We start from the raw sequence: 26,173 nt of genomic DNA on the forward strand, positions 1-26,173 counted from the left end.
ATGGCATACATTGTTTATTTGTAAACTGCACAGTGCAGTGAACTGATGGGTAACTAGCTAGCTATCCATCCAAAATGAATTTCAAGCAAGAGGTAAGTAAACTTTGCTCTTGTTATAATGCTTATAGACAGATCACTGCCTCTTATTCTTTTTATATCTAGGTGAAAAAAAGTGTAGTTTGATCTAACTATTCTTCATAGCAACTTTTAGTTATTTTACTTCCCCTCCCCCCTTAAAAAATTCTATAAAACAAGATCTTTCAGACATAATAATTACAAATGATCAAGAATGAGAAATCTGTCTTGATTTTGAAAATTCAATTACAAATATAACTAAGTACATTTCAGAGATTTTACACACTAGCTATTTATCATATTTAAGGTTGTGTGTTTCATGTGATATGGGCCTATAATATTAAATAAACTGTTATTATTTCACATTAATTTATTAATGGATTTAACACTTGTTTGTTTACTAAGAGAAAGGAGCACCTACCGGTGAAGGTTTGAATAAATCATCATATTTGATGGTGAAGTGGCTGGCATTTGTTTGATAACACACTACAGGTGTAGTTAACAATAGATCACTTCATATTAAAAAAAGAAACATTTTTCCCACCAAATCAGCAGTACACATGAACAAGATGTATGTGATACCTATTCTCAATATACCAAGTGTTTGACACTCAGAGATGCTGTTTATAAATGTTTCTTTATATGTTTTGGACAAGCTACACTACATATCAAAGTTGTCAAATTGCCATCAACCCTTTGAGAGTGTGGGAAGTTCTACAATCATAAAATTCATACTAATGGAGAATTTCTCTCAAATCTTTCAGGAATATTAAGATTATAAGTAAAGTCCAGAGAAAGTTAGCGATTCAGATATGAAAAAGTTCTGGACACACAAAACACAGTTGCACTTTCTTTTTTTTTATACAACTTTTAATGGAATCTCTTAAATGAATCTTGCACTGTTTTGTATCAGATTGTCAGAAGATCCATTACATCTAATAAACAACTGTGATAAATTATCTCAAATCTGAATACTATGTAAATGTGTTTATTTACATATTTTATGAATAAAAAATAAGCTAACAAAATGGGATGAAACACTAATATTACATGATGTCGAAATGCTCAGAAGAAATATTCTGTAATGCAATAATTTTAGTATTTATAGAATAATACATTATATCTCTGACAGTATTACATACAGGAAGAAATGTTCAAAATTATAAATGCTTACTGGTAGTAAAATGACTGATAAAATATAGCAATAATAGTAGGAAGTCAGTGCAGTATACTGCTTTACACATCTTTAGATAAGTGGTTAAAATAATAAAACTAAATTTGAAGTCTGCAACAAAATACAACTTCATTGGAATAAAAATGAAGTTTCTAACAATTAGATTCTGAAAGAAATAAAGTAACTTTCTTAACTTGAAGGCATACTTGTTATGCTGTTTTCTTCAGTATTCAAAATATTTTCCATTTTCATGCACAGTTCTTCTCTTGACACCAAGTCTGAGCTGTTTCTATAACTACCTGTAAAGAAAGAAATCCAACACAAGTCCTTAAAAAAATTAATTTTCTATGTACCATTAAGTTAATTAAAACATAAATCTTCATTCACTTCGAGTTTCTTGTGATCACAAACCAACTTTAATGCTAAAAAATGTGTAATGTTTACAAAACAATCTTGTTTCCACACACCACTTTTCAGCTTCATTCTTTCTTTTTTACCATAACCATTCTCAAAGATGACTGTATGCATTCACATACAAGTTCATCTAATTACCTAAAGTTTAATAATAAAATGTTTCTTATAAAACTTCCTTTAGTTTAGATTGGAACAAACCCTCTGCAAGAAACAATGTCACATTCTATGGCCTTAAAGTCTGATCCACTAATAGGTTATGTATATGAAATCATATTATAACAAGATCATTGTTTTCTGGTTCAGCACAGGTTTCCATTCTTCTATTTATGTTACCTACTAAAAGAAGAAACATCTGTTGAAATACATTCTAGAAAATTAATACAATATTCACATATTTTGGTAATTTTTGTTTGCGTGTCAAATTTCACTTATGAGTTTTATAATTGCTAGTTTATTTTATCAGGAAATTGTTGGAATTATATACAATGTTAAAATTGTTTCATACATTACCACAAAAGCATGAGAAGAAACTGTGTGTTGGTTGGAGCAGCTTATAAAAAAGAGAACCTGAAACCTTGTTCTGGAAAAACAATTAATTCTTAATATAATGAAAGAATTTGGAATACCTTACTTTGCATAATAAAAGTAGAGAAATGTCAATATCTTGACATTTAATCATGCTAGCAAGATTGAGTATTTGTTCGAAACCTGCTAAGGATATGTTTACACTTATGTAATCTTAGTCTCTCCCACTTTTCCAGTTTGCCATTTAAGTTTGGAAGGACATACTTCTCTGCTGCTCAATTTCCATTCTTCCAAGGATTAATTTGACCTATATTGGCTTCTCTTTGGGAGAAAACAAAATTATTAAATAATCCAAAGCTGTTTTCTTCTTACTTTTTGTTTTATTTTTTTTCTTGGTTCCACGTGATTCTTTCCCACTAAAGGTAGGAGAAACATCTGAACAAACATTGAGAGAGCATGCATCTCCCTGGCGTAGTTTTCTACAAAATAGAAGCAAAGAGTTATACATTTAAAAGCCACCATATGATAATATAATTTTACCACAAAATAATGATTTGCTTTGTCAGTGAAGATTTGGTCCTATCATGATTTGTGAAATATCTACCAAGGATTTGATAACTTATTACCACTTCAACAGCTGTACAGTTAAATGGCCTTTATTCTCTTCAATATAAAATATAAAAGGTGAAACTGAATACAAGGGCCTAGAACCTTCATTAGCACTGATTTAAGTTAAATTTCCCATTAGCTAGTAAACAAAAGTGTAGAATGGGTAATTAGTTCAGGAACTCGTCACCAGCTTACTTATACACAATACTGAAACAATTAATGATTAATTTCTCACATACAGATATAAAAATGCTAAGTTTACATTTCTTTTGGCCCTTAAAGTTAGTGTAAAAATTAACTTTAATAAATCAAACATAATTACATAATCAGTAATACTGCCTTGAAATATTAATAGTAATAATATTACACCCTATTTCATTTTTAAGTCAAAATTTAGGTGGGTGTTATAACTATCAGTTTGGATAAAATAAATAAAAATGGAGTGAATCTACAATAAGTAAGTTGTACTAATTGTGAACAAACCACCAACAACCATATTTTTCTAACATACAGATAAGAAAATAACTAATTTTCTCAACAGCTTTTCAATAAACTGGCTACAGGGTGCCTGCATTGTAACAATAAACATACTTCACATTACAAGACTGGTTAACAGCTTCTGAAATTCCTTTATGCTGTTGTACTATTAAATATTCAAGAGATACAGTATATGCTGCAGTTTGTGAGTTTGATACTTGAGATGAACATATAACAGATTATTCACTAAGAATGAGTTACTTACTGCTGAAACTATAAAATGCATGCCCTTGATGTTACTAAAAAAAAAGTGTCAGGAGGCTGACTTGTATTCTGGAGACAGAGATGAAAGAGTCAGTCTGAAATTGTTCCATGCATTTGACAAAGATACTAGCCACAATCACAAATACTTTTGTCATCTCTAAGTAAATTCTGTATCATTCAAACTCCAATAGTTTAACATTATGACAACAGAGCAGCAAAAACAATACATACAGGTATAACACAAAAAATAACCCAAAATCCACACTGGTAAGTTGTCCTTTATTCTCTTCAATATAAAATATAAAGGTGAAACTGAATACAAGGGCCTAGAACCTTCATTAGCACTGATTTAAGTTAAATTTCCCATTAGCTACATACTAATTTACACTCATTAATTTACACTTTGTTAATTTGGCAGAATTCAAAAGCCAATTGCAATGTAAAGGTGATGGCAGAAGTACACACTGAGTCTTTACTGTGATGGTGGAAGTAATAATTTAAATGAATAATTACTAAATCAGTACCACTTGTCTTCATCAATCTTTTCCAAAAGGAGAAGTGCACCCCAACATGGAAGCTATGAAGTTTTTTTTTAAGTGGCCACCAAAAATGGGCCCAAAACAAGGGTGCTAAATTAATTTTAACTCTAAATAAAAAATAACCCAATAAAAATTATGTTGAAAAGAGAGGTTACTGGTTTTTTTACTATCACCATGCTAAAGTTATAGGTTGGGGAGTCTCAAACTATTATTCACATGGAAGGAACTTCAGACTAAAAAAGTTTGGTCTACATGACTGTCAGTATGATACTAGACAAATACATGGCCCACATAGAAATATCATGCCCATCCCATTATAATAGTATTACTTATATTGGATGACATTATGAAGATAAAGACATACTGCACAAATGAACACAATGTAAGAATGTTGTAAAGTGGATACTAGGTTCTCAGTTTATGATTATCCTGTTCTCTCACATTCAGGTAAAGAGAAGAACAGTTATCTTTGTGAAATTGTCAGTAACAGTATATTGGGACTCCACTGTACTTTTCTTTCAACACTCCAGGCTTTAGCAACTTTTGGAAAAAGATATGCCTACCCCAACAAATCAGTAAACTGAGATAAACTGTCAATTTTTTGAAACTTCTCACTGAATGGATGACCATTTTTGAACTGGATAGATCAAGAAGGAGCTTTATTTCACAAGTTTTCAACAACCTTGTGAACACTTGATAACTGTGTTACCCAATTCATTCTAAGTTATGCATATTTAGGAAAACATCTCCTCCATGAAAAAAATATTACTGTAACATCCCACTAATGGAAGGTTGCAGAAGCTATGTGTGTATGTTAATGAGAGAAAAATACATAATGACTTCACAAAGAAGGCTGCAGTTTAAACAGCTTGTATGGATATGTACCAAGAATGATGACCAGAGCCAGAAAAATGTCTGCTTCAAAGTGGTGGAAAGGTATTATTGCTTCAAGAGCAATACCAGCCAGGAAAGAGAGAATCCTGATGTGTGCAGTACAACATATAGAAACAAACTTAACACATTCACCCTTGGTTCTACATTGGTGGATGAACAAACTTAACTTCAAGCTGAAGAAGATGAACATACATTTCAGTTTCAATTGGAAACAAAATCATGGATATAAAATGTAGGCTGAAAACTGTTCTGGTCACATGTTAGAGCTGAAACTGGTTCTATGGATGTGCAGAAAGATTAAAAGCAGTACTATAAGTCTGAAATGTCTCATCAAAACATTCCTTGGAACATTAATGGTTTTCAGAAATCACAGAGGTATGCTTTATTATGGAAACATTAAGTTAAGGAAGCTAATGTCCTCAAAAAAAGGAAAATATGAGATGAACTATTTGCAGAAGAAAGGTCAGACTCTATGAATACTAAGGAATAAAACAACTATTTAAACACTAAGGAATAAAACAACTATTTAAACATAATGTATATATACATCAATATGTTTGAAAATATCTGCCTTAATCATTCAGTGAACCCTCCAGCAAATAACAACAATTAATGTTTAGTGCTGGCTCAATATTCCTCATGGTTTTCAAGAAAAACTAAACTGAACAGCTATTCACCAAAATCTTACAGAATACTTGTTCCAAATAAAAGGAATGTAGCTCAGTGGCTTTGAAATTTGTAGTCATGGTTTAGCTGGTTGTGAATTTAAAACTTGCTTACAATATCTTATCATGTCCTCAACTGTTTTAATCAACCCTGTTTTATGATGGATGCCAGATATTAACTGGAAGGTTAACCTGTGATGGGCTAGCATCCTGTCCATAAAGAGAATGTGTCACTGAACTCATCCACTTGTACCAGAGTTCAAGGAAGGATTCTTCCTTTTCCTTTGACTTCTTTCTCATTAAACAAACTTTAATGTTTAATATGCCATTCCACTGCAACTGCACAAGTTAAATAATGTAAAAAAGACAAGGAAACATGAGTAGTAGCAGTTTCATATAGGGAAAAATCAATTTTCAGATGTTGCAACATCTGATAACACAGAAAGATTGTCAACAAAACACAAAACAATAACAATGAGAAACCATTCTAGAAACAAGAGTCAGTCAAAACAAAACACTGAACAGTTGTTACAATGAAGTGACAGCCATCAGTGAGGAAAACAAAAGTTTCTATCACAGTTAACTGATAACTGAATAAAATTTTGATGGTCCATCAAATTTTCTCTATGGAGAGCTCAACGTTAGCACAAAATGGCTACTTATACAATGATATATTCTACACTACATATATACACATGTCTAAAATCAAGTATTAATTACATCCTTACACATAAGTTGTATCTCAAATCTAGTGTAACAGAACTGTCAATTTTGTTTCAACTCTCAGGCAAAATAATTGATATTTCAACAAAATCACACCATAACCTGAGTGATGTATACAACTCTCTTTTGTCTTTGAAAAGCTAAATAATGCAATATTTACTTGTTAAGAGGTAATTCTTTGTATGAAACCCGGGACACTGTTCGTCTCTGTCTTGGACAACTTTGGTCTTCAGATTCTAAAAAAAATAAATACAAATTTTTACGTATTTCTCATTTTACAAACAAAAATATTCTACTGTCTGGTCACAGTAGATATACACTGTGATAAGTCTCTAAACGAACACATGCATTTCTTCAGTGATGATTCATTGTGACACAATCATTAAGAATGAAATCATGTTTAGTTTTTAACACATGTAAGAGATTTTCATAAACTTAAACTAGTTATGTTCATTAAAAAAAAACTACATTTGCCAAGTGATACCACTTGAAACTAGAAAATTTCAAGCTTTTAGCAAAAAACACTGCTTTAAATGGTTAAAAATTTCAAATAAATTTTTCTTTTTTAAAACTACTTAGTTCTTAAATGCAATGCTTTACTCTTACCTACTTAAAACCTCAAATAAACAAACCTAAGTGGACTGTTTTTGGAAAGTATTTTCCTTCAATTAGGGATAAGTAAGTGAGCAGCAGCAATAAGTTTACAACTATCTATGACATCTACCGTAACAACAGAAAAGTGTTTAGGTTGGTTTTTAAATGTAGTGTTGAAGATTTGGAATTTTAAAAAATATAAAGATGGTTAAAATTACAAGTAAAGTGTTAAACAAGTGAAAAAAAAGTTAACAAAAGAAACCTGGGAACTTAAACTAATTGTGTAATTTTCATGACCATCAAAAGTATGCATGTCTTATTCAAATTAATACATATTAAGTTATAAGTATTAATAAATAAAATATGAATCTCTAGTGTATATATTGGACCAACTGTGTTTTGTACATAAATAAAAAACAACAGCATGTCATTAAATAGAAAATGGACTTCAAGGATATACAACTGCTACCCACTTAATTCTTAGCTCTGCTTGTAAAAAATAGAACATGTACATGTCTCTTTATCTCCAACTAAACATGCTTTTGTTTGTGTTTTTGATTCTTTATATTTAATTCACCTTAAGTAATTTTTGTTCCATGCTAATTTTCAAATTTCTTTTTCCTTCTTTTTACATAATTCCTTCCCTATTTTACTTTCTTTTTCCATAACCAACCTCAACTATCATGTTGTCAGTGTAAATGATACAAACACCCATGATGTCAAATTTAGTCAGTTTCAGTTACAAAATCTGCAAAATACCAAGACTGAGACCCAGAGAGTCGAGAACTTTGGAAGGGTGGTCTTGAGACCAAAAACACTGATAAAAGTGAGTAACTTGAAAAATAAAAGGTATTCAATGAATGATTCATATCTGTGTAGTGGTGATAGTTATTGTAGCTATTCAGTTACTCAGTTAAATTAGCCATGGAAATCTGCAAGTTTATTTGTCAGTTAGGCAAACCATTTATCAAAATTTCTGTTGAAACATCCTATTTGAATTTAGGCTTACAACTTTATATCAAAATGAACATACCCTAGAGACATTATAAAAGAAGTTAATTTGCTATCATTATATGACTTATATTTGGCATTATTTTTAACAAGTACAAAAGAAGCTACTCTACGACAGAATATATTTTAACATTTTTATCTTGGAATGAAAATTCAAATACCATATCACCAAACTTTTCAGTCATTTTCCTAGCTATCAGATTATATATTTTAAGAAATATAAAAGAACCTACCCTACAACAGAATATGTTTTAACATTTTTACCTTGAAATAAAATTTGAATACTATATCATCCAACTTTTGAGTTATTTTCCTAGATATGTGTCAAAATATAGAGTTCGGTTAAAAGGATGGTTTTGAACATATTTCTTGAGACAGCTTTGAGAGAAGTATTCATTTTTTAATGTTAAATTTTTTAAATATAGCACTTTCATGTCTCAATACTAGCTAGTATTAAAATCTACCCACAAGAAGTAAATTCAGCATCATTAATTAAGCAAATGCTAACCTTTCATGTTTCTGCTAACTTATTTTAATTTGGAAGAAACGGTCAAAATATCACGATAGTCAGCAATAGGATGAACAGGCAGGAACACTATGAAAGCAGTTACAAGCATAATAATGTACTTGTCTTGTTGCACAGTATCTATCTATGTGGTTTTTAAAGGTTCCTGAATAACTCTGCATGTCACTTAGAGACATCCATACTTTTTGTGCTTGGCTGTTAAATTCGTGATGCTCTGATGGATTTTGCTCACCTCATCACATCAAATCACTTTTCACAGCCTTTGTAGGTGACTGCCTTCTTCATAGCCCCCCCCCAAAAAAAGTGCAAATTAAGAAAAACTGGATTGGGCAGTAATTATTGTTGTTGTTTTCAATAAAAATGTCCCCTTCTGGATTGTGAGGGGTTTGTTAAATCTAGTTTGATGTAATCAGTCACTTCATAAACTCTTTCTGAATAATCTTTGTCCAGTCAGTCAATATCACATCTAGCTACCTTTGTCTGTGTACACTTTCTATAGAAATTCCCCAAAATGTAGGGGAAATGTACTTAAAAGAAACATGTCCAAAAATAACATTTTAATTTTCTTCTACAAACTCTCCAGAAAGAATTCCTGAATGAGCATACAGGGATTAGATTAGACAACAGAAATAGTTTACAATCACTCTTGAGAAGGAATGAAAGCAAAAGTCATGTGACATAAGCCACAAGAAGTAATCAAAATCAGTATTCAAGGAACCAGATTGAAGAGGCATTGTCACATACCATTCTCAGAGAATAGTAGTTTGAACACTGAATGCAAAATGAGCCTTTGTGGGGTTCCCTTAATTCCCTTTGTGGTCTTATAATAAAATATCTAGTCTAGGAACCAGAACAATGGATCACATACATCTAAGTCCTTATCGAAAACTGCACTTACTCTAGATAAAATATAACCTAATATCTGACAACATTGAGTGTCAATAAGGTAACAGTTTCAAATATGGAGAGGTGTCTAAGAGATATGTTTTGTTGGAGTTTCAACTTGATTACAGTTCTGATCTCTCTGGGAAAATAGTGAAATGAGTCAGTAACAGAAAAGACTAAATCATCCTTATCAATTTATGTACTAAGATTTTGGAAGATCAGTAGTCCATTTATGAATGGCAGACTAATACATACTAAACCGGATATACAAACACAACCGACGCAATTACTGATTAAGTTGAAATATTCCATCATGTAGTTTTGCATTTACAAAATTTTCTGACCTTCATGACTATTTTACACTGGGATTAGGTTACTTATTTATCCATGTAAACTCTTACTGATAAACAACTGTATTTGGTGAATATGATCAGACTACCCACTCAGAACTCAGCATAACTTTTGTATAACAAAAAAACATGTTATGAGTGTCAGACTGTTGGGTGTTGTTTTAATTTTTAATATATATGTAGGCAAGGTGGCCCACCAAAGATTTCACATTGTTTTATACATTTATGAATTAAGTAATATTATTTTCAATACTTCAGAAATACTAGTACATTTCTAATGTAGATTGGTTGATTTGCCTACAAATCTTACATCTACAACACATATAATGTGGTGAATAGTATTAACCTTAGTTTGGTTACACACTAGTTTATAGCACTTGGCAAAAATAAGATCTGTCCCAGCATGTGTATCAGTGAGCACTTCAGAAAGCATGGTGTTATCCTCACTTTGAAACACTGAGCACAGGGGTATAACTGGTTCTACAACTGCTACTTTTTTTCAAGTGCATGTTATTCAGTTATGTTTTAGTGTAGTAACTTTTAATTAGTACTACAAATCTTTTTTTTCCTAAAGTTCTCAATGTAAATATAAGGAAAGTGTACTTTTAATATCACAAGGTGGAGGTCAGGACTGCTACTCTCTAATCAACATTAAAGACAAACAAACACAGGTTCAGTCCAGCATCAACAATCCGGCTAATAATTGCATAAACTAATTCAAGTCGGCTACTGTATTATCGTAATTAAAGTGAATAATTACAAGAAATTAAAAAGAATACTAGAATTATATCTACAATAATTAAGAACAAAAGCTTAACTTGCTAAGCTAAATGCTTCTTATCATTTTAATTTAACATACCTATTATATTTAAGACAGTGACGTTAGGTACTTTTAACACTGGGGCCAAACACACTTGTTCCATTTTGCCACCTTAACACTTCAGAAATCAACCTACTAACTTACTACTTAATATATCTGCTTGATACTATAACAACAGGCTGTACAAAAGTTAGCCAAATTAAATATTAGTAATATAATATAAAACTGTACAATCTGTGTGACTTCTGTCAAGCTCATTTTTATATTCTTAAAATAAATCAGAATTAATTGTAAGAAATTATAAAGAATATTAATTTGACCTCAGATAAAAAACAAAATTCTGGGTGCTCAACTTTAAATATAATTTTCAGATTTGTAACACTGTAGTACACAATATTGCAACAAACAAACACACACACATACATATATATATATGTACATTTTCTGTTATTATTTAGTCATTTCAGTGAACAAGAAAAAAAAACAGTTGGGGTTAGTATAATTTCAGTTTGGGGAAGTACATTTCTCATCCTTACATCAAAATGAATTTTTATACTACTGAATTAAACCATGGCATATGTCCTGGTGCCATTAATAAAACAGTAAGTAATATTTTTAAACTAGTCAGAGGTTCAAAAATCTCATCTGTTTTCTTGTCTAGGATGGCTGAAGAAACAGTAGCCCTATTCAAACACAAACCAGTCACCACCAAGCAATGCAGCTTCAGCAGACTTCTTTTTAAACCCTATCTAAAGAGCCAGCACCAACTGAAAGTTTCATTAAAAAGTTTAGCAAGATGTGTGGTCTATGATCAAACTTTCTGTCCTCCGCAAAAGTTTGTTACAACAGAAATTAAGTGTCGAGCAACAGGCATAATTAGATTTCACAATACAGACAGTGAAAGATGTATTCCAAGAGCAGCATGGAAATTTAAATGTCATTCTTACAAAGCATATTCAGTATTCAGTAGATTGTCTAAGTAAATCTAACTGCAATTAGGGTAACAGTAAAAGTTATTCCACAAATCTACTCTTTCATGCAATGACAAAGTTGGAGGAAGCTTCCCTAAAACAAGACAAAGTTGGGGCTGTTCTGTTAAAAGTACCTCAAAAGCTGCGACTTTCTGTGACAATGCTGTATTTTCTGAAAGAATGGAGGTTGTCATGAGAAAAAACACTAAATACCAGCTCTTAATCTGAACTGTATTAGATCATGTAAGTTTTGAAAATAGTTCTTAAATTGTGGTAAAATAACAAAATAAAACTTTTTGATGTATTAAGTGTAAGCTTTCAAACTTGCAGTTAGATCATGTTTCCAGAAGGAATTATCACTATGAAGGAATCCAAAAAAGAAGAAAAAATAACTGATGCACTTGCCTCAAAATTTTTAAAGAAACCAAAATGTTCACTTAAATCAATGGTAAGTGTACATTTTTGAATAAACAATACTCTAACTCAGAGATGGTAATATTGTTGAAAGATACAGAATTAGATGGAACACAAAATACTGAAGTCTTAAGGATGCAGCATGTTTTAGCTGTCAAGAGAAAACTGTCACTGGATAATAAAAATTAGATGAAATACGAGGCTTAACAAGGGAAACACGTGTGACTAAAGTAACTGACTAGAGTAGATATGCCTTAAACATTCCTTTCTCCTTCACTTAATATTAACAGAATGAACCAACTACTATACTGCTACAAATTATAACTGAAACCAGACTTCAATATACAACTTATTACTGAAAGTAAACTCTTAATAATTCAAATTAATATTTATAATATTGCTGCTAATAACTCTATTTGGAAATCTGCTTCCTTGACTTAAATGTTTATATGCATCCCCATTACTGTTAAAAAAAAATTATTTTATTTGTTCTTTAAAACACTTAAACATAAGAAAAATTGCTTTATTATTAACAGTACAGAAATGTGAAACTAGACTACGTCTTATTATCTCCACCATTGAAAGTGGACAGAGGTTGTGTTTTTGCCCCAGTGCATGTGTTTATCAACAAAATATCTTAAAAACAGTCTAATAAATTTGGATTAAAATTATTATGCATTTGGGCTATTACCTAACTTAGAAGTGATTAATTTGTAAAGGGCAAGGTCACAAATAAAATTCCTAACTTTTAACATTAACACCAATTTTTGACACTATTTTTTCTTTATAACTTAGTCAAAAATTTGGTCAAAATATGTAGAATATTGTTTCTCATTGACATGACAAAAAGTATTCTTATTCATTGACAACAGTGAACATATGGACGCAATTTTGCATTTGTAGAAAGCTTAATATAATCAACACTGTGTGGCAGAGGTAACAATCTACTGAGTGCTCCAGCAGTTTACTTATGTGAAACCCCAAGTAATGTTTCTCAAGTCATAATATACTCAGACTAAATTAATAATTCCTAGATAATGTATAAAGTTAATAAGATAAAAATTTCTGCACTATGCAAATATAGTGTTGAATATACAAGACTATTTAGTGTGTTGTTATTTAGTTCATTTTGTGTCTTAATATTTAATGATTGTTTAGCTTTTAAAACATGAGTGATGAAGATGGATTATTTTACAAGCATTAGTTGCAAAAATTTAATAATGTAACTCTAAATGAGTTGTACACTGTGTTTGCAATTATACTGTTGTCTAGGCTTTAATAATGTTGTTGATGTCATGCTTAAATCTTCCATATTTTTCTCATTTGCTTAATGCATCTTGTCAAATCATCATGCTTCTTAGCTTAGGGAAAATCCCAGAATTTATTTGGGCAACATACAAATATAGGTGAACAAGTGAAGAAAAAAGTAAGGTGCAGTTCAGTCAGAAAACTAGTTAGGGAAAGAAAATATGAAGTTAGCTGGCATAACAAAATTTTAAATTCAGTTTCACAGTTTAATAGAGATAAGGAGAATAACTTGTCTTGTCAAAGGATATTCTAAAGTAATTAAACCCATCTGTATGGACTTGGGCAAAAGAAGATAATTATTTAAAGTTCAAGGTACAACTGTTGTAACCTATGAGGTAGCACTGATACTATTGTGATAAAAGTAAAGAAAAATATTTTGTCTTATCAACTGGATTTTAAAGTAATTAAATCAGCCTTTGTGGACTTCTGACAGGAAAATAACTATTTAGAGTTTAGCTGTGATATCCTATGGTTTAGAGTTTTTGTACATAAATTTGACCTGTTTTGAATATATTATTTTAAAACAAGTGGATTCTGTACTGTCTGTTTATTGTTTGAATTTATCACCAACAAGTCAAAGACACCTACTGCAGAAGAATCCCAGACCACATATGCATAAAACTCTGACACACTGAAGTTCAAGAAAGATATCCAAAACTATGAAAGAAATTTCTTTTCAAAAGTAAATAAAATTCAGGAATTAGTCCTTCACTTTGTGTTTAAGCCAAGTACAGTTCTTGTGCTAGACTTTTGGAACTTGCATTTTCATGACACAGAGCATGTGCTAACTTGCATTTCTGTTCCTATCTTCTGCATTCAGTGCACTATGTGCACATTTACGTACTTTACACACACATATATATTACAAAACATCAAAAAAAATTAAAACGCATTAGTAACTAAACTCTCAAAAGAAAACTAACGAAGCACATGGTATAAGCACTCTTGTACACTGTCATCGTAAACAAAAACCAAGTGTCAGTCATTCATGCTCGATTTCTCTGAATTTTATGAGTTACACAACTACAATTCCACTTTTTCTCAAATAATACTTTCTCTTTCGATTGCCCATTCTCATTTTAGTTAAATTCAGTTGCTAACATGGGCATAAAAAACTCCTAAGTTCCGGCTTTTTCTTTTCTATATGAAAACTTATCAAGGAGGGAGTTTTATACCAGATATGTTTAGCACCAAGTGAAATTAATCTGCTGTTTGTTATGAAGACAAATTTATAATAATGATAGAGTATTTACTGAAGGGATAAAAATTATTGCTGCAAAGAGACACTCTATAGGTAAAAGAAATATTGTCCATGATAGGCTGTGGCTTCCTGAAGCTAAAGGCTCTTTATTATGTCACAGGCAGCATAGTTGCAAGTGCAAAACAGAAAATTCAAATTAGATAGGCTTTAGTTTCCCATTATTTTTGAAGGGCTTTTAAACTAGTATGCTTCATAAATGCCTTGTTTATAATGTAGTATCAGCTAATTAATCTGCACTGTAGTTAACATGCAAGGCTGTGGCTTCCTGAAGCTAAAGGCTCTTTATTATGTCACAGGCAGCATAGTTGCAAGTGCAAAACAGAAAATTCAAATTAGATAGGCTTTAGTTTCCCATTATTTTTGAAGGGCTTTTAAACTAGTATGCTTCATAAATGCCTTGTTTATAATGTAGTATCAGCTAATTAATCTGCACTGTAGTTAACATGCAAGTATATGAACTAAACTGGTTGTTTCTGCATTTACAACATGCTGTTTGTTGTAACAGTTTACATTATCACAAGCAATACAAAAATCACTGTTTGTTGTGATATTTTGAAATGTCAAACTGTTTTATGAGATGTTAATCCTTCATATATACATCCAGGAAGTATGCATACTTGCATTTGGAATGGAAAATCTGCTTGAAAAATACTAAATTAAGCATGAATACAAGGATTGGGGTGTTTCAGAAAATAACACGAAGCTCTTGACTAAAGAGAGTTACTACCTTTTATTCATTACCTATAATGCTTGTTCTTTCTCCAGTGAATCTTTTCATTCACTGTTATAACATATTATTCTGTAACTTAACTACATTAAGCTGGTGTTCATACAGAATTTTCCTCCTTTCTCCAATGAAAAGCTATTACTTGTAACATTAGTAAATCTTTAGAAATGACTCCTAAATGTATCATACCAAAAATTAGTAAGCCTACTTGCATCTTTTATTTCATTAATGTTGTTTCTATCTTTTTTTTTACCTTTCCATTCACTAGATCAACCTGACAATGTTAGCAAGCTTATCAGTCAGCTACACCAACCAGAATGAGAAGAAATTATTGTGGGATTTTCTAGAAATTTCTGGAAGATCTTACGGTTTTAAACTTAAACCTAACATATTCATTTTGAATTTTTGAAAAATTAAAATATTGGGTGAAACATTAATTGCAAAGCTTTTAAAATACATAATTTACAATTTAAATGATATTTTAAAATGTTGAAAGGTGTATTAGATGAAGCTTTAAAGCTTTATTCAAATTTCTTCTAACAAGGTGACAAATTGTTCATGCCTACTCTAAACATACTTGCTGATTTTTTTAAATTTAAATATCCTGATATCATGTTTTATATTTTTTATGAATTGATGAATAATTAAAACATCCCAAAGTTTTAAGTAATGTATTTCCCAATTTGAACAATTTTAGCTTTCAAATGACAAATTTCAAAGTGCCACTACAAATGTTTGCATGTACTGAGTTAAAATATTTTCATAGGAAACAGTTCGTGACTGTTTTCACCTGGAAAAGTAAAATAATATATATTTGTTTTTCTTTCCACACAGTAAAACTTACGTTTCATTTCTTCAACTGCAGTTTCAGTGTATTTATTAACAATGAAAACAGTCTCTTTGTTTTCCTTGTCACCAAGGTGATCTGCATCTTTTTTAAATGGATCATCAAAGAAGGGTTTCAGTTTTCCTGTTGATAGTGAAGTTCTTTTGGTGGATAAAGAATCATCTTGGTCATTATGTGGCATTTCAAAGAGGGTTTGTGGTTTTGATAATTTCTTGTGCCTCATTGAAGGTTTCTTAGTTTTTTGCTTGTCTGTTTTCTGTTTACACACAACACTTCTTGATTCTGAAGTATTTTCCTTACACTGTTCCATATCTTCTTCAACTAAATCATTCTTCTTCTCTTGAGGTGAACTACTGAAAGTGTCTTCTAACTTAGCAGAGAATAGCACTTGGGAATCCTTGGGAGAATTCTGTATATTGTCTGTTTTTTTTTTATCCTTAGCCTGTGATATGCCTTCAATGTTGTGATTTTCCTTGGATGTACATTTATTAATACAAATCTTTCTTTGTTTCTTTTTACATTCTGACATCTTGGACTGAGAGTTCTCTACTACACAATCATTAGTTTTGGTGAGGTTTCCATGTTCTAAACAAACTTCTTCGAGATCAAGACAAGGTTTCTTCTGTGGTACACCACTGCCTTGGTTCTTACGTTTCTTCACTGAACGCTTACCATTATCGACAAGTTCATCTTCAGCATTCTTTTTGTCAGTAACTAATCTGATTTTGACCTGTTCTATATTGGGACGAACTGCATTTGGATGAGTATTAGACTCATTCAAAGACAAATCATACACTGAGAAATGCAACTTGTCAGTTTGGGTTGGCTCAACAGCTTTTTCACCTGTCTGATTATCTGCTCTCTTGGTCTTAGACTTACCAGACATATAGCTACCCTTATTAGAAAAGAATCGAAAATTTGGAATCTTTTTTCCTTTTCTGTTTTTCCCATGCAAATTTCCACTAGTTTTTTCTTTATCTTTTCTGCTTTTAGGTTTCTTTGTTGATGGAATATACTCTGGGTCATCATCATCATCTTCACTAAATGTTTGCTCATGCTCAAGTGTTGCTACTGAATTGATGGGTTTTTCTCCTGATAATTCAACCTTCTCAGCTAGTTTCCTGACTTGTGAACTATGGTTTGTTTCCACTGATGATCCTTGTGAATGATGAATCCCATCCACCAAATCTGTTGTTATTAAGGATCTTGACTGACCACCTACTAAGGCATCTAGAGTGCAAGTCAGCTCCATATCTTCTGGTAAAATACAAGTGACATCTTCCTCCTGTGAAGAAGGATTGTGAACAGGCTTAGGCTTATCACACAGCCTTTGGGATACTGTGGGAGAAAGAAGCAGTCTTTTCTCTTCAGAACTGCTCTTTACTAAGGGTTCCTTTTGGCCACAGGTTCCTATGTCTCCAACACAATCTGAGCTACCTGACAAGTAACTGTCAACTTTCTTAGAGTTGTCACTATGATTACACTGCAACTCAGGCTTCTGAATATCTTGGTTTGGTTCTATTACACTAAATACCTTTGAGCTTAATATACTGCCATTTTCTTGCTGGCTCTGGCTAAGTGCAACTTTTTCAATTGATTTGGTATCAGTTTCAAATTTGGAGTCTTCTTTCAGTCTCTGAACAACAAATGTGGCCCTTCTAGAATTCTCATCAAATGAATTCACAAGACAGGTTTCCTTTTTCTTTGACTGCTGTGGTATGGACACAGTATACACTTCTGGACAATTCTGAACTAAGTTTAACTTTTTCACACTTTCCGTTTTTGAAGATTTTACAATAGGAATCTTACTATGAAGTTTTGGTAGCTTGGGTGTGAGAGACAAATCAATGTTCTTATTAAATTCCTGTTTTTCTATTCCATGATTTGATTTTATTGTATTGGGCAAAATCTCACCAACATTGCTATCTGTAAATGTATCATTTGATATTCTTTCAAGCAAAACAGAAGGATGAAGTTGTCTATATGATGCTATGGTTTCTTCTCCTAGCCCTGCTAGTAACAAATCAAGACTGTCACCATCTCCACTGCTATTATGTATTTCTTCTAGAAACTCTCCTGACTTTTGCTTTCCTTCAACTCTTGACGAGTACCGCCTCTTGTTGTTGATGTTCACATGAGAGATGATATCATCAGATATTAAAACACTTGAGGTATCTTTATCTGAAAGATTTGAAGTATGGTTTTAAATACTGGTTAGTCAACAAATTAGAAACTGATTACTATTAAAAATAAGTAAATAACTTATAAAGTATAACTAATTTACAATTTATTCTAGACAGACAGATACTTATATGTTTTATATTGAAGTTTACCAACATTTCAAAGATTTACAGCCACGGATATTAAAGATTTAATCTCCAGATACGTAATTATATATTACACAGCACCAATTCAATTTCAACTTCAACTCATGTAGTATTTAAAATGTGACTAGCATCAATCAAGTTGACCATTAAAAGAAACTCATTCATAGAAAACAAAAAGAAAACTGGTGCCTATCACACCAGACCAGTCCTTAGATCACTATCTAACATTAAGCTTCACAAATGTAATTAAATATTCATTATAAGAAAAAAAAACCTATATATAACCCAAAACTGCATGTAGAGTACAATTCACAAAATGACAAACACCATATTTTCCTGTAATAGACCAGCAACAAAGCAATATTGTAGCAATCCAATTTTGCATTTTCCACAATCAAACTTAAATGCTGAATCTCTTACACTCCAAGCGAGTTCTCTGGTATACTAAAGGTTTAACTTCTCAACACAGGTCTTAGTAATACACTTGTTGACAACTAAAACTGCTCTGCTAAACAAAGAAAAGATATGTGCTGAAGAGATTTGTAGCTACACCTAAGTCAAACAACAAACACAATTTACTTTTATCATTCATTAACTCATAACAAGGATGTTTATTTACAATTTCAAAGACTTTTTAACCCAATAAAGTAAACCTATGTGTCTATTTTGCCTCAAGAATTTCTGCACCAACCATGAAATGTATTTCCCTTCCCTATTTAAAATTGCATTTACAATTTTTTAGATACCAATAAAGATCATCTTATTAAAATTTTAAGTTTTTTCTCCTACAAACTTTTAAATTATTTCCACTACTTACATTCCCACAAAGTATAAGAAAAACCGAGTTAAAATCAAAAGAACACAGTGACAAAAACTTCTGCTTTGCCAACTAAAAGAAGTCTGAAATAACACATCCAAAATAATACAAGTGTCCCAACTTTTAAGAATGTGGCCCAGCATGGCCAGGTGGTTAAGGCACTTGACTCATAACTTGAGGGTTGCAGGTTCAAATCCCTGTCACACCAAACATGCTCACCCTTTCAGCCATGGGGGCATTATAATGTGATATTTAATTCCCTATTCATTGATAAAAAAGTAGTCCAAAAGTTGGCAGTGGGTGGTGATGACTAGCTGCCTTCCCTCTAGTCTTACACTGATAAATTAGGGACAACTAGTGCAGCTAGCCCTCGTGTAGCTTTGCACAAAATTCAAAACAAGCCAAGCTTGAGAATGTTTTATCTTTCAATGCAATCTTGCAAACCTTATTAATTTAGTGACATTTAAATTTGTAATATATAAAAACCAAAGAGGTGGTATAGTTAAAAATACAGTTTTTTAGAAAGCATATGTTAAAAAAATTTTAACAAATTTACTGCTGTGTATTACTAATTCCTAGTCTTGTGCCATTCAAGAGGAATAGTCAAAGTGGCCCAAACATTGTGCCACAAGAGAAAGTTGGCTTTGAAACAGTTGTTTGTTACCCAACAGTGCAGCACAAGAGAAAACCTGTTAAAGGCTACCATGAGTAATGTAGTGTGATTAGTGCCAAGTTTAATATATCCAAGAAGTACTGAACACTCATTTATCCAGCAGGTAAATAAACTAATCAGCATTAATTTGCTCATTAAGTAGGTATTAAACATTAATTTATCCAATAGATATTCATAATTCATGATTTTTTAATCTATATTTTATGATATAATAAGAACTAAGTGTCACAAATAATATCTGTCACATTTGGTTATATTCATGCCAAATATTTATTGAAACTTACAGCAGATGTATATCCTGGATAGATACATCATATGAATACTAATAAGCATTACTGAAACCAAAAAAATTTACATGTCTCACCACACTAGAAGCATGCATAGGGGCTAAATATAATAATACAGTTTTAATGCTGGGAAGTTATGTGTTGTTTAATGTATAATTAGTTGGTATATAAATCTATAGATTTATCCATTACATTTCCATAGTGAATTTTTACTTCAGATATATTGTAGTTTATAAATTACACACTCATAAAACATTTACATCCTGCAAAACCTAAGTACATTAAGAAGAAAACAAATCAGAGTAGCAACTCAAATATTACATACATGCTTTCTAACATGAAACAAACATCTGAAATATGACATTTAATAAAATTAATCAAGTTTTACAGTATTACAGCATGTGATTTAAAGAGATGTACTGAGTAGTACTACAGCCAAATAACCAAAAATCTGGTCACCAAGTTTGGTTATTTGTACTTAAGCACAAAGTGACACAACGGGCTATCTGTGCTCTGCCCACCACATGTATCAAAATCAGGTTTTTACACAATACACCTTCATGTTTACCAATGAGCCACTGGGGCATATAAACAGATATAAAGCATTTATCCTTGTTTTGTTTATTTGTTTTGGAATTTCGAGCAAAGCTACTTGAGGGCTATCTGCACTAGCCATCCCTAATTTTGTAGTGTAAGACTAGAGGGAAGGCAGCTAGTCATCACCACCTACTGCCAACTCTTGGGCTACTCTATTACCAATGAATAGTGGAATTGACTGTAATATTATAATACCCCCATGGCTAAAAGGGCGAGCATGTTTGGTGCGACAGGGATTTGAACCCGTGGCCCTCAGATGACGAGTCGAATGCCTTAACCCACCTGGACACCTATCATTTTGGAAGGGAAAGAGTTAAACAATTACACAATAACAACAGTTTACCAAATATCATTATGAAATGTAGTTTAAGTAATATGACTGACACCTTAGTCAATCACTAAGTTATATTTTCTCAGCTTGAAAGAAGATAATGCACTGTAATGTCTGCTATATGCTATTTCATTCAATTAACTACATTATTAGCATTCACATTCAAAAAATGTTACAATAAATATACTTTGAGCTAAAGCTTGGTCATTTTACTTACATTATTTAAAGGAAGTTTCAATTCAACTTCAGTTTGTTTTTAAACAACTTACAATACAAGCAAAACCAATGCTGATGATAATTCTATTTTTTGCTCAAGAAATTGATTGGGTTTTTGTCTTGTTTGGAAGTATATTTTGATGAAATTGTTTTCATAAGCTTTCAACAATCATTTCAAACAATACTACCTTTCTTGTGTACCTAAAATAACTGACAAACACTTACTGTCAGTTAAGAAAGGGGGAGCTTCTTCCTCCATTATGAGAGACTGTTCAATTATGGGTGTCATTTCACTTGCAGATGGTTGGTTGTTTGATTTAAACTGAGAAACTTTCAACAAACTGGGTGTATCTTGAGATATGTCACTTTTGTTTTTTTTTAGCTTTTCCCTTGGCTTTTCCAATTGTATACACTTCTGCACTCCCAAAAAACCCTTCTTATTCTTAGCTTGAACATGTGCAGGAGTAATGGTACTTGTTACACTATGAAAAAGAAGTAAAACATCAGAGACACAAAACTTAAGAAAAAGCCAAAAAGAAAAATAAACAAATGCTAAACAGTCAAGAAAATACAGATGTTTTAATGAGAATTTAAATTTTAAACAGAACAAAAGTTAAAATTTTTACACTGAAAATGTATTTCTGCTAACATTTACCTCTACTGACACTATAGTTATTTCTCAGTCTCCAGGGTTTTCACTCTTTATTCATCTAAGCATTAAGAAGATTTGCAACCAGTCTTTTCTACCCTCCTTGAACGCTTAAGAAAAATTCTAATTTGCAAATTTTTACACCATCTTCAATGCACCCTCTATCTTGGTACTGCATATAAACACCTTATCCCAACAATGTAATCACCTTTTTGATATATGGTGGAGAGGTAGGGCAGGAAAGTATCAACAAAGATAAGTATCATTAGAAATACATTATCAGTTTAGGACAGTGTTGATTTTCAAAATGTACTTACCACCTGCTGACACTATGGCCAAAGTCGCACATCAAGAAGGCCAGTGCAAGAAAATCCATATATAAGGCATCTGTATAGAACAGGAGTCTACCAAGAGTACAGGAACTACGTAACATCCAGACCAGGTAAGCTCTTTGTCTGGAACTTAGTTCCTATGTCAAAGGTGAAATAGAATACAAGTAATCATCAGTATAGGCCAGCCCCAACCAGATAGCTAAGGTTCCCACAACTTGGGGTTGGAAATAAAGAGTCATGGTACCTATATCCCATGTTGGAGGCAATGAATATTGGACCACAATGTTTTATATAAATACACTTTGACTGAATTCAAACCTGCAGCCATAAAGTGATGCATTTCACACCACCGGAATCACAAGGAGAAACTAAGTAACACAAAAGTGGACAAACTTTCACTTCCACTGGAAGAAGTCCAAAATGCAACATCCCCAGCCTTGAATGATGGAATAACTTATGCCTTACTCAACCAAAGGAACAAAACTCATCCAGTCTGGAATTAGGATTACTCATCCTCATTCCCCAGCCAAGTGGACAAGAAGTATTTTGCTTGCCCCTGGAATTATGGAAAGGACATGAAACCTGTGCTCAATCAAGGACCTATAAAGGGATCACTCCACACTCTAAACTATGATGAGATAGTGGACCACCTTCCATGAACATTATACTAAACCAACATCAAAAAGAAGAGTCATGCACTCCCTAACCAGATAGCTTTGGGTCAAAATCTGAACAAGAATTACAAGCAGACTCCTGTGCAGGCTGGTACCAATCCTACTGGCACCTGGGCAAAACATCTAGAGACCCTAGGAGTAGGATCCCCAACTTTGCCCTCTTCTCAAAGGGTGAAGGAATACACTCAAATGCTCTGGAATTAAAAGCCTCTGTACGATACCCATGCGACTAAAAAATAGGGGTGGTAAGGACTCCCAAACTCCACTAGTAGAATCTGAAGGATTAAATCATACTGGAGAGTCCTGAGGAATAATACTCTGAAAACTGTGCAATAAGTAAGCCAAGTTTCTTATATTTTTAAAAGCAAACCAATCCTGATTTCTTTCACCTGAAGATCAGCAGGGATGGACAGGATTCCTTTTAGTTTTACTCATGATTATCCAAAATTAGTGGTCCATAATAAGGTAATACCATCCAATAGGTAATAAAATGGTTTTATGGAACACCCCATTTCAACAAAGCATGTTGCAATCTGTAAAAATTACAATTAAAGTATTTGCTGGTGCAGAACTGAGAACATAACACATATCTGCCTGAGCAACACTCACCACAGAGTGGGATCCAGTGAAAAATACAGGAACCTTGGAAACCAGAGTATAAGACTGAATAAATTATTCCCCTAGAATTAAAGTCTAAGAGACATGGTCACAATAGTTACAGGATGTAGTTGAAAAGCCCTCAGAAGGAGTTATTGCCAAATTCTGTAAGTAATGAGATAGAAAAGTATTAGTGGTCCATATACCAACCTGCAGCTAATAACATAGAGGTATAACATATCTGATAAGATGTGACATGCAAAAGATTCCTCTCCTGTAATGATAATCCATTATAAGTCATGTGAATCAATTTACGAAGCCACCTTGTATGGGTAATGAGAGAAAAGTCATGGAAAATAGAAGAATCCCAACAAATGAACAATCAGCTCCTAGTACCTCAAAATGAGTTAGTATGAGCCACGTAACACTTAGCCTTGACAGGACATAAGAAGCAATTGGGATTTGATTAGTCATAAAGGTAAGAAATGGTTGGCAAATGGATTGGTGAAAAGTTTCTTTCTTCTTCCCTGACTGCCAGAATCTTGGGAAGAAAAAATGATCACAGTAAATCATGACAAATGTGGAATGATAAAGAGTTCCATGTGCATGGATTGCAAACAACTCTGACTGACAACATACACAATCCAACAACACAAAATACAATTTGAGAGGTGAAACAAAGAACATGAAGCTATTAGCTTAAAAGGAGGATGAACAATCACATGCAAAACAACTGTTGAATCCAAATCCAATAATTGAAGAGATCATTTGGGCTGAAGAATACAAAAGGATCTTACTATACTTGATTCAACCAGGTTTTCAAAACCTTCTGATAGTTATAATACATAAAAACAGTGGATAACAATTCCTTATATAAAACTACCATAGACAAAGCAATCCCCTTCTCAAATACTTGAAAGAAAATGGGATATTATAGATGCTTTTGGATGAAGAAAATTTACTTTGCTTTGAATAAACTACTGATGATAAATATTCCATTTCCACTGATAAATGAATATGGCTGGCCTACAGAGAGATTTAATTTAAGTTTACAGAAACCTTAGAAGTTAAACCTTTATGTCAGGAAAAGAACTACATAACATAAGCATGAAGACTGAGTTTCCAAACATTTGTGTGAAAAAACTCTGATTAAGATTGTCTGAACAGAGACTTCCAATGTGGAAGAGGTAAAAGTGAAAATTCATGCACATACTGAAGAAGCAGGAACCACACTTGAGTTCACCAATAAGATGCAACCAAGAAAACTTTACAAGAAGTAAAATGAACCACAGTCAGAATCTGGCAAAATAGCCAAAATGGGGGAAAGGCATATAGATATAAATCTGCCCAATCGTGACTGAAAACATCTACTTCCAATGCTTATGGATGAGGTATTGGAGACCAAAACAACTACAATTGAAAATTCCAGTGAGTCACAAAGGCATCGATCATTGGAGACCTGAAATGAGAGCAAATCCACTAGCAAACTTCATAGTATTCTTTCTGTCAGAAAAATCTGGTTGGGTTAAGACAAGTGATCTATTATTAAATTCATCATATTGGAAACATGACATGCTAAAAGAGTGATATGATGGAAATGTGCCCAGCAGAGAATATGCTCGATATAAAAACAATGGTCTCAAAAATGTGTGCCTCCATGATGAGAAATCTGAGATATACAACCATAGAATTGTCAGAACATATCATAACAATTTTCCCCTTCAAAAACCTTCACCCGATGTAATACAAGAAATTCAAAAACATCAGTGTGGAGAATAGACACGTCTTCTGTCCAGGTATCCTAGAACTCCTGACCTTGAATGCAAGGTTCCCTTTCCTGAATAGATGCATCTGTAAACAGATGGATCTTGATATGAGGAGGTGAAATGGATACCCCAGTAGTAGTGTTGCTCCTGAGTAATGAGACAGGATGATCCAAAGGATCAGAATGCACGACCCATTGACTGTGCAGTGACAACTAAAGGGATCTTATATGAACTTGTCCCAAAGATGTTCAGGGATGCACATGTCCCCAGAGGAGAATAAAACCATCCATGTAGTATGAGAAGGAGGCAGGTGACTCTTTCCATCGCTTGAAGGTTGAGAGGAGTTGATTGAGCACGACTTAAGTGAATGTTGAAATACACACCCAAAATTACAAGATATCACATTGGTGACAAAATAGATTTGTCCAATCTGATAAGGAAGTCTGCTTTTGTGGCATCTGAGTGTGTTCTTCTGCCAACTGACAGGATGGAGTCAGAAGGAGCCAGTCATCCATATAATGATGTGTGCACAGGTCCAAGAATGTAGGTGATGAGATGTTTGAACAACTCTGCAGAAGACATAAGATGTGCTGATGCAAGACTAAAAGGAAAAGCCTAGAACTGTAGCACCTGCACTTTGTACACAAACCTGAAAATCTTCCTGGAAGATTTTGCTTATCAGAATGATAATTATGATTATCAGAAATGCATCTGAATTGAATAGATTAAACTTCAAGTTAAGTTTTTTTGTTGTTTGTTAAAACAATCAAGTACAAAAACATTAACCAAACACTTGATTAAGACCACAAGATAGATATTTTTCACAATAATAATC

At 32.6% G+C, this 26,173-nt stretch overlaps 1 protein-coding gene across 1 annotated transcript; it reads right to left on the reverse strand.

Annotated features, from left to right (window-relative positions):
* Positions 1-695: 695 nt before the first annotated feature.
* On the reverse strand, positions 696-25,853 carry LOC143235716 (uncharacterized). Its single transcript, XM_076473927.1, has 10 exons — positions 25,732-25,853; positions 25,388-25,485; positions 23,783-23,846; positions 22,620-22,737; positions 22,287-22,438; positions 21,546-21,802; positions 16,070-18,253; positions 6,519-6,594; positions 2,560-2,666; positions 696-1,547 (listed from the first exon to the last, which is right to left on the reverse strand). Exons 1-10 carry the CDS (start codon positions 25,851-25,853, stop codon positions 1,438-1,440), a joined length of 3,288 nt encoding a protein of 1,095 aa, XP_076330042.1. The 3' UTR covers positions 696-1,437.
* Positions 25,854-26,173: the final 320 nt, after the last annotated feature.

This window comes from Tachypleus tridentatus, chromosome 12 (genome assembly GCF_004210375.1).
Source record: "Tachypleus tridentatus isolate NWPU-2018 chromosome 12, ASM421037v1, whole genome shotgun sequence".
NCBI classification, from domain to species: domain Eukaryota; kingdom Metazoa; phylum Arthropoda; class Merostomata; order Xiphosura; family Limulidae; genus Tachypleus; species Tachypleus tridentatus.